This window comes from Camelus dromedarius, chromosome 14 (genome assembly GCF_036321535.1).
Source record: "Camelus dromedarius isolate mCamDro1 chromosome 14, mCamDro1.pat, whole genome shotgun sequence".
In the NCBI taxonomy this organism is placed as follows: domain Eukaryota; kingdom Metazoa; phylum Chordata; class Mammalia; order Artiodactyla; family Camelidae; genus Camelus; species Camelus dromedarius.
This window is the reverse complement of record NC_087449.1, coordinates 41,511,053-41,519,855: the sequence shown is the minus strand read 5'-3', so window position 1 is coordinate 41,519,855 and position 8,803 is coordinate 41,511,053. Positions and strand designations below refer to the sequence as shown.

At 56.0% G+C, this 8,803-nt stretch overlaps 1 protein-coding gene across 1 annotated transcript; it reads right to left on the bottom strand.

Moving 5' to 3' along the window:
* Window positions 1-2,194: 2,194 nt before the first annotated feature.
* EDN2 (endothelin 2) lies at window positions 2,195-7,822 on the bottom strand. The gene is made up of 5 exons (XM_010999274.3): window positions 7,675-7,822; window positions 7,155-7,317; window positions 5,503-5,625; window positions 4,462-4,560; window positions 2,195-2,925 (listed from the first exon to the last, which is right to left on the bottom strand). The coding sequence occupies exons 1-5, from the start codon at window positions 7,736-7,738 to the stop codon at window positions 2,832-2,834; spliced, it is 543 nt and encodes a 180-aa protein (XP_010997576.1). The 5' UTR covers window positions 7,739-7,822; the 3' UTR covers window positions 2,195-2,831.
* Window positions 7,823-8,803: the final 981 nt, after the last annotated feature.

The following is an 8,803-nucleotide window of genomic DNA, read 5'->3' as shown; positions in this document are numbered from 1 at the left end:
CTCCATCACACCTGCCATCCTCGGGTTGCCCCACTCAGCTGCCTATCTTGGCCATTGGCTGTTGCTTTAGGATTTCCAAGAAGTCAGGGTCATTTTGGAAGGGTTGCTGGGCTGCCAGGGAGTGAGGTTCCCCTGGCCTCAGGCTCAGCTGAGATTTGAGAGGTGTGCTGTGGCCGGGGCTATGGGAGGAAGTAAGTGACTGGGCCAGCCCCATCACCCAACCCTCACGGCCCAGGATGGACCCCTAAGAACCTGTGGTGAACTTGCTTCCCTGCCTCCTGTCCCCTCATTCACTCTTGCACTGTGTGGCCCTCTGCATTTTTCCAAAGCCCAGCTCTTACCAGGTCCTTACTGCTCCCAGACATTTTGTGGGTTCAAGAGAGAAAGTCCATGCTCCTTACTTTGTTGTTGTTGTTTTTTTTAATCTCTTCTATTTTTTTGTTTAATTAAAAAATGATTTGGGGGGTGATTAGATTTATTATTTATTTTTTAACAAAGGTACTGGGGATTGAGCCCAGGACCTCATGCATGCTAAGCATGCGCTCTACCACCGAGCTATGCTCTCTTGCCAGGCTCCTTACTTTGGCCTCCAGGTGTTCTGGCTTCATCTCCTGCCACTCTCCTCCACCATGCTCCAGCCATCTGGGGTCCTCTGTGGGAAACGCCTTTGTCACCTCCACTGCCAAGCCTTTACCCTTCCTGTCTCCTCTGTCTGGAGCTCCCTCTTCACTTTCTTCCCATTTGAGTCTTACTCCTCTTTGAGGCTATGGGAGTAGTGTCTTGTTCTTGAGTCTTTCTCTGACCAGTCCTCTCCACCCTGGCCCCAACTCAGGTCCCATAGCCTGTGCCCATCCCCCTCATGACATCATCACCACTGATGGCCTGATAAACAGCCTCTGCCTCTTTTCAGGCCCAGGACTGAGCCCAGCACCGTAACATCCATTTGGTGTTCACCCCAGCTCTGCAAGGCGGGGACTATTGTTTTCCATTTTATAGTTGAAAAAACCAAGTCTCAGAAAGAGGAAGAGATTTGCTCAATGTCATACTGCAGTGGTCATCCATGAATTCTATCAGCAAATAGTTATTAAATACATACATGCATGTGTACTATAGACCCTGATCCTGATGCTGCCACTTGCTTGCTGTGTGGCCTTAGGTAAGTCAGTTGCCTTCTCTGTGGATTAGTTCCCTCATCTGTAAAATGGGGATAATTAAAGTACCTGTAGCATAGGATTGTTGAGAAGATGAAATGAGTTAATTTGGGTAAAGTGCCATTATACAGTAGGGGTTTAATATGTGCCAACATGTTATTCTTCCATGAGGGAGTCAGGGCTGGCCTCATAGACAATGCAGGATTAAAGGAGGGTATAAATAATTATTTTTTCAATAGTTGGCTCAGGCCACAGCTTGCCATTCTCAGCATAGCCCACGGGGGTGGGGGTGGGGGAAGGGAACAGCTTGCTTGCAGGGGGTTTGGCGGAAATGGAGGGTGTGGGTCTGGGCAAGCTGCCAACAGGGGTGGCCTTGGTGTCTGGCTATCCTGGGACTCAGGTGGGCTGCTTCTTGGGCTTTGGCAGGATTGGCCAACCTGGTCCTAGAGCCCTGGGCTTTTTCAGTCAGAGAAGTATTGAGTCTCCCATCAGGGTCCTGTTCAAAGCCCAGGGTGCCAAGCCTCGAGCTGAGCCATGCTGGGGCCACCAGGGAGGGTGAGGGACAAAGGCCAAGCTGTGGCTTCACTACAATGCCCATCACTGGCTGCTAGGGCTGCACACAGCCTCAGAGTCCATTCAACCCCAGCTCTCACTGGATAGATTTGTTCCAGGCATCGTGGGTGGCCCCTGCCGGGACAGCACAACCAGAACAGAAGTGGGTCATGGCCCTCCCATGGGCTTGGCTCCTTCCAAACATGCTCTTGGGGAAGGCCTGGGCATTGGTTACTGGCCTGATGGAAACAGGTCCCAGAACCCTGGATATCAAAACTGCAAATATTTGTCCTGGCATGAGAGGCAAAAGCCCAGAGAGGGTGTGTTAGCAGCCAGAGATGCCCAGCAGGGGCATGGGGGAAAGGAACTCAGGGCTCCAGCCACCTGCCCCCAGCCCTTTTCTCCCTCTTCCTGTGTTCTCTTAACTTCCAAGTAGCCCCTTTTGGAGAAGTGCCTCCCATCCCTGCCTCAGCCAAGACAAAATACCAGAGTACCATTTCATTGTTTATTACAAACACAAATTGGCAGGTAAGTAACTGAGAGTCTAAAAAAATACATTAAAATAAATAATCAAAATTTTCCAAGTTCTTAAAGCAAATAAGTTATATACAGACAAGTGAAGGAGAGTAGGCCCATCTCACCAGGAGTGTCCCCAGGGTAAAAGGGTACAAGGACTCTGGGGAGGGAGAGCTGGAGGGGACAGATGGGGGCCGACTGGGACATCAGACCCGGGCAGACCCATCCAGCCTCCAGGGCAGGCGTAGGTGGGAGCAACCACCACTGCACATCACTCCTGGTTTGCGGCCAACAGACACGACACCTCTCCGGACGTGGCCTCCAGGCTGGTGCACGCCCCACACGTTCCTTTCAGCAGGGCTATGGGGCCAGGGCCAGCGTGAGAGGCCGCTCTGCAGCCTGGGGGCTGAAGGCTTTCCTGGGCAGTGTGAGGGCACTGAGCTGCCTTGAAGGAGGCTCCTTCTCCAGGGTGAGGAGGCCGGAGCTCGCACCAATCCCGGCAGGTGGGTTTTCTGGCCCAGGAAACAGATGGAGGGTCTCCAAGCACTGGGATGCCCCTCTCCTCCCATCTCCACTCAGGCTTCCTTCCCAAAGTTCCTCCAGTTTCCAGAACTATCTCTTCCTCCACCTGGAGTGTGTAGGCCTGGGCTCCCTCATTCCCTCTGGCTGTTGCCTAGCAAAATGGATCTTGGCAGCAGAAATATCCCTGGAATTGAAGAGAGGTCAGTTTAGCATCTCAGGAGATATGGACCACCTGAGAGTTCCCTGTAAGAGGCGCAGTAATAAGGGCTGGATCCCTTCCTCACAGCTGTAGGGTCAGAGGGTGGCCACAGCTGACCCTGAAAACAAAGTCAGGTCTACACATCAGGGATAGGCCACACCAGGCCTGGAAGCTTCTCTGCCCACAGGGGCTTTGACAAAATCGATGTTCAGCATCCAGTACCATCAAAGCGACCAGACGGCCCAGGGGGTCTCCCCTGACCTGCCTTCCCACTCCCATACCGCTGTCCAGACTTCCAGGCTGTTTACCTTCTGCCCACTCAAACTCCACCTCCTAAATTTCCCATTCTGCAAGGTCCAGCTCAAGGTGGTCCCACCTGGATATATATGGGTCCTAGCTGCCCTCTGACTCTGGCTGAGACCCTGGCTGGGACTCTGGGGTCATCCAGGTGGCCTCACCCTGGCTCAAGTCGTTTTAGCCTGCAAGCTGGGAGGCTGGCTTTGGTTCCCAGCAAGGGTCTCAACTTCTCTGAGCCCCCTTCTTGGTCCATATAATAAAACAGGCCTGAACTGGTGTGATGATGAGTCCAGGTTAGCAAAGCACTCTCTTTGCCTGCTATGAAATGCAACACACTTGCAAAGTCCTATCTTGAATATTTTTCATCCTAAGACAGTTCCTAAGTATATGGTGGGTCCTGCCTATCCCCCTCTCCTGCCTTTTCTCCTCTGTTTCTGTCTCCTCACGAAGATGGGAGTCCCTGAGGGGCCAGGCTGGGCCCTGGCGCTGGCCAGTCCTGAGGAGCCCTTAGGGATAAAGGCGGGATGGCTAAGATCTCCCAATCTCTCATACGCCAGGCACATCATGTATGTCAACCCGTCTCACCTACAATAAACCCCTGAGATGGATGGCACTGTTGTCCCTGCTTCACAAATAGGACCTGGAAGCCCAGAGAAGTCAAGTGACAAGACCAAGGTCACAAAGTTTGTTCGTGGCAGGGCTGGGGTTCAAATAAGGGAGTTCTGGCCCAGGAGCTGATCCTTTAGCCACTGTGCTGCATGGCTGGATGTGGGGTTTCTGGTGTTAAGTCAGTTGGGTTGGACAGACGTTCACAGGTACCTCCTATGTGCTGAGCCTCAAGCTGAGCCATGCTGGGGCCACCAGGGAGGCGTTCCATTCTGGGACACGAGGAGGTAGCAGGCCCGGTAGTCGGCCCCTCTGGACACCACATGTGGGAGATGCTTGATTCAGACACGGCCTGAATGAATGCCTGTGGACCTTCCACGGTCACAAGCTCTCACCCCCACCCCCTAGAAAAGTCTACATCCAGGCCTGGTCATAACAAAGAGCATAGCAGTTAAGAACAAGGCTCTGGAGTCAACCAGGTGCCACACTGCCTGTGTGACCTCGGGCAAACACCTTCGCTCCTCTGAGGTTCTCATGGCTGCCCCATGGGGAACCGTGGAGGGGTCCCCATATGGAGAAAAAGGGAAACGTGTGAGGTATACAGGAGGTGCCCCTCACCTCAGCTGCTGAAGAAGCTCGCCAGCTGGGGCCCATGTCTTGCTGGCCTGGAACACATCTGCAGGGGACCCACTGCCTGGGACTGCCATGGCTTCAGTCCTGAATGAACAGAATTAGGGCCCAAGTGAGGGGCTGTCCAGGGCTCCAAGGCCAGCTGGCTGCAGGCCCGGCCCAGCCCCCTCCCCACCCCTACCCGCCCTCAGAAGCAGATCCATTTCCACCCTGTGCACCTGGCACCCCTCCTTTCCCAGATGGGGTGGGGACAGAGGAAACTGAGCTACCGGGAATGTGTTCTTAGCCTCAGAAAGAGGCGGCTGAGGGGCCAGCCTTCCCAGAATCCAGCCACCTGCAGCTGAGCCTAGCCCTTTGCAGGGGAAACTGAGGCAGGGGTGGAGCCATAACTGGAGTCCTGGGGAGGAGTTTCTCATAAACCATCATGGGAACAGGAGGCTGGGGATTGTGAAGCCAGTTTCTGCTTTCCCATATGCTCCAAATAGAGGAGGGAAGGAACACTTTCCCACCCCTTTGACAGATGAGAAAACTGAGGCCCAGAGAGTTGAGAGACTTGACAAAGGCCCCCAGCAGCTCTGTGACCACTCTGGGATGGTGCCGTGGATGTTACTTCACCAAGAAAGCTCTCAAGTCCCCTGAGCCTCAGGTGCAAACTCAATGCCCCATGGACAAGGCTGAAGGCCCAGCTCTCTGTCTGACTAGCTGTGTGGCCTGACAGGAGGAGTCCTGTCCCCTCTATGGGCCTGAGCTGCCTCAGCTGTCACCTGGGGAGAACTCTTCCTGCCCAAGAGTGAGGATGTAATGTTCTCAGAAGCCCCCAGGGCTGGGCAGAGTTGGGGACTCAGGGGGACCGGTTCTCTGCAGGACGAGATGGTGCCCAATGACACAGGGCAACCTAAAGGCCCCTGGGACCCTGCCTTCCGCTATTTACCCACTCTGCCCTTCTGCTGGCCTCCCCACACCCTGCTATGCAGGGCAGACCCAGGCCCGCAGCCACCTCTGACCCCTGCAGGCTGGGTGCCCACTCACCAGGGCCTTCCATGGCAGAAGGTGGAACAGGCGGGGTCCCTGGCACTGAAGCATTCACAGCGCCTTGGCAGAGAGCGGCGCCGGCGTCTTGGCGGGTTTCCCAGGCCGTAAGGAGCTGTCTGTCTGTGGGCGGGCAGCCAGCAAGGTAGTAGTGTAGGGTGGAGAGAGAGAGAGAGAAAGAGAGAGAGAGATTAGATAAACCAGGACCATCGGCAAGCTGGGACTGTCCACACTGCACACTGGGATGGCCACCCATGTCACCAGCACGACAGTAAAAGGTAACCAGCCCCTGACCTCAAGAAGACCCACCACAGCCTCCTCCTTAGGTGCCCGGCAGCCCAGGACAAGACCCTTCCCCTCTCTGGGCCTCTGCTTCCCCTCACCCACACCCTACCCCAACTCCCCCCGCACTGCTCAGTAAGACTTCCAGCACGGGGAGGAGGGTGTGGGAGCTATGCTCCCTCCCCATGTGGGGAGTCCTCCCTGCTCCTCCCCCCTCCGAGACAGGAACTTGGGCTGGTGGAGCCAGCCTAGTCCCCCTGTTCTCAGAGAAGACCCTCAGCTTGTCCTGCAGGAGGGGCAGAAATGCCATCTCACAGAAGTAAACACACAGGCTCACAGGCTCACTGTTAAGCTGCCCCTACCTGGTCACCACTTGCCTGGAAGGGTGACAAATGTTTCTTAGGGCTTTGACTTAAAAATGATGGGGGTGTGTGTGTGTGCATGTGTGCATGTGTATGTGTGTGTGAAATCGGCTGAGACTGATTTCAGATTTAGTCTGGCCCAGGTGAGCCATGGGCAGGGCAGGGATCCTGTGGCCAGTTGGACCAGCACCTTCAGGTGCCAGAGCTAATTTTAGACGATGTGGTTGGAGCTGTAATGACTCCAGGTAGACCCAGCACGCAGGGACTGGCAGGGTTCCCGCCCTGAGCCAGTGTTTGGATGCGGATTAGCTCCACATACGCTTACGTGCCGGGCTTCTCTTGTCTCTTGCAATTTGGGGAAGGAAAAAAAAAACACAAACACACAGAAACTTCAACTTAAAGTATGCAGTGGCCCGGAGGCAGTACGGGTGCAGACAGAACAGAAAGCACTGGGCCCCCACTCCAGCTCTGCCAGGTGACATGGGGCAGATTTCTCGTCTGTCATATGGGGACAACAACAGTACCTGCCTCATGGGGAGGATGGGGGACTCATGAGAGATGCCAACACACAAGCAGTGCTTGGCATAGGGCCTGGTGCAGTCAAGACACGGGTGTTGAATTGTATTATTCTTGGAAGATCACGAAGAGGCAGCATGGGCAGAGCCGCTGTGAGCTCTGGCATACTCAGACTAGGATGGAGTCTTCATCTACCATTTACTCCTTCCTGTGTGGTCTTGGGAAAGGCACCTAACCTCTCTGAGCCTCAGTACCCTGATCTGGGAAACGGAGTCAGCACATTCTAGCAGGCTACTGTGAGGATTCTCAAGGGACAGCCCTGTCTATTGCTCAGGCAGCTCCCACGTGGGAGTTGAAGCCATAACTGATAGCTATTGCTTTTAGTCCAATGCCTTCAGGGAGAGCTGCCTTGTGCCGGGGGCTCCCCGGCATGCCAGCAGCCCCCTACGCCCAGCCCCGGCAGCCCCACCTGGATCCCCACGGTACACTCACCCGGGAGTGTTCACCCAGATGATGTCCAGGTGGCAAAAGTAGACGCACTCCTTGTCGAGCCAGGAGCTGCAGGAGCAACGGCGAGGCCGCAGGTGGGAGCCTCGGGCACGGGGCGAGGGTGCTGGCTGCTCTGGAGTTGGGGTGGCAGCGACTTGGCTCTTGCCTGCATGCACAGGAGGGAGAGAGAGGTGGAGAGGTGGGTCAGGGCGCCTGGCACAGCTGGGATGGGGGGACCCGCCAGGCTCCTCCTCTTGCATAATTGAGGAAGCTGGCAATCTCATTGCTCAGGAGCTCCAGGCCAGCTTGGGGAAGCCCCAGCAGCTCTGGGTGGGAAGGACCAGCAGCTGCTCTGCGCCTGCAGCACCTCTAATTGTACAGCCCCCTGCAGCTACGGCTGCCGCTGAGCTAGACTCCTGCCCCTGTGTGCCCCCAGCTGACTTGAGGGGCATGGCAGCCTCAGGGGAGAGAGAGATGGACAGACTCTGGGGCTGCTGCAGCAGAAGCAAGGGTGGGGGCTTACCTTCGTGCAGGGCCACGAGCAGGGCTAGAGCGATGGAGCACCAGGCGGTGGGCACGGCAACCATGGTGGTGGTGGAGCGTGCAGGCTGAACTGGAGCAGGGAGCGTGCCTGTTGCCAGCGTCTTGCTACCAAGCTGAGCTGATAGCTCATTGCCTCGGTGCCCTGGCTGCCTCTTATAACACCAAGTGCGCCCCGCCCCTGCCCGTCCAGCCCTGCCCCGCTGCACCGGTGGGCCGGGAGCCAGGGACACCGCCTCCTCCCAGGGCGCCTGGCCCGCCCTAGCCTCCGCGGTGGGGGGGATGAGGGGAGGGGAGAATGAGGCGGGGAGGGAAGGCCCCTGCTCCTCCCTCTGTGCCTAGAACACCTCCCGGAGTCCCCAGGCTCCTCTGCAGCCCCCAGGGATCCCTCCCAGTCCTGATGGACTTCCTCAAGTCATCCCCCAAGTACCCCCAAGCCCCCTCCCCTCACTGGCTGAGCCACAGGTCTTGCCCTGAGCTGAGAATTTAGAGGGAGAGGTTGCATGATTAAAACCCTCCCTTTCCTTGGAGGAGACCCTGACTTCCTGCCTGCCTACAGCTAACCCGGAGGAGGGTGTCCCTTCTATGGTTTGGGAGGTAAAAGACCTGCTTAAGGCTGAGTAGCCTTGGGCAAGTCAGAGGCCTCTCTGGGCCTGTTTCCTTCAGTTAAAGAAACAGCTCTGACCAGCCTGCAGCTGCCTCCTCCCTGCTTACCCAGGAGGTGCTCCTCTTTCATTCTTGCCCCCCTCCCCACCTCCAAGGCCTGGAGACAGGAGTTCTGGTCCCCTTTAGAACCTATTCAGCTGAGCAGCCAAGGCCAAGGACATCCCTCCTGGGCCTCAGTTTCCTTGTTTGCAAAACAAAGCCAAAATAGGGAGTTTTTAATCTGTTCAGCTCACAGGCTCCCTTGACACTAAGAACAGGGCTTCAGAGCTCTTTCCAGAAAGATGTCCCCGTGGGCACACACACAAAGCGCCTAGGAAGGCCTCTCATCTTGGACATGACAGGATAACTTGGTTCACCTTTGTGACTACTTTCCGCAAAAAAAGGCAAGATGGTGAGGACGCTCTGGTGGCTAGCAGTCTGCTCCTGTCCTTCTGCTGGCTCAGAGG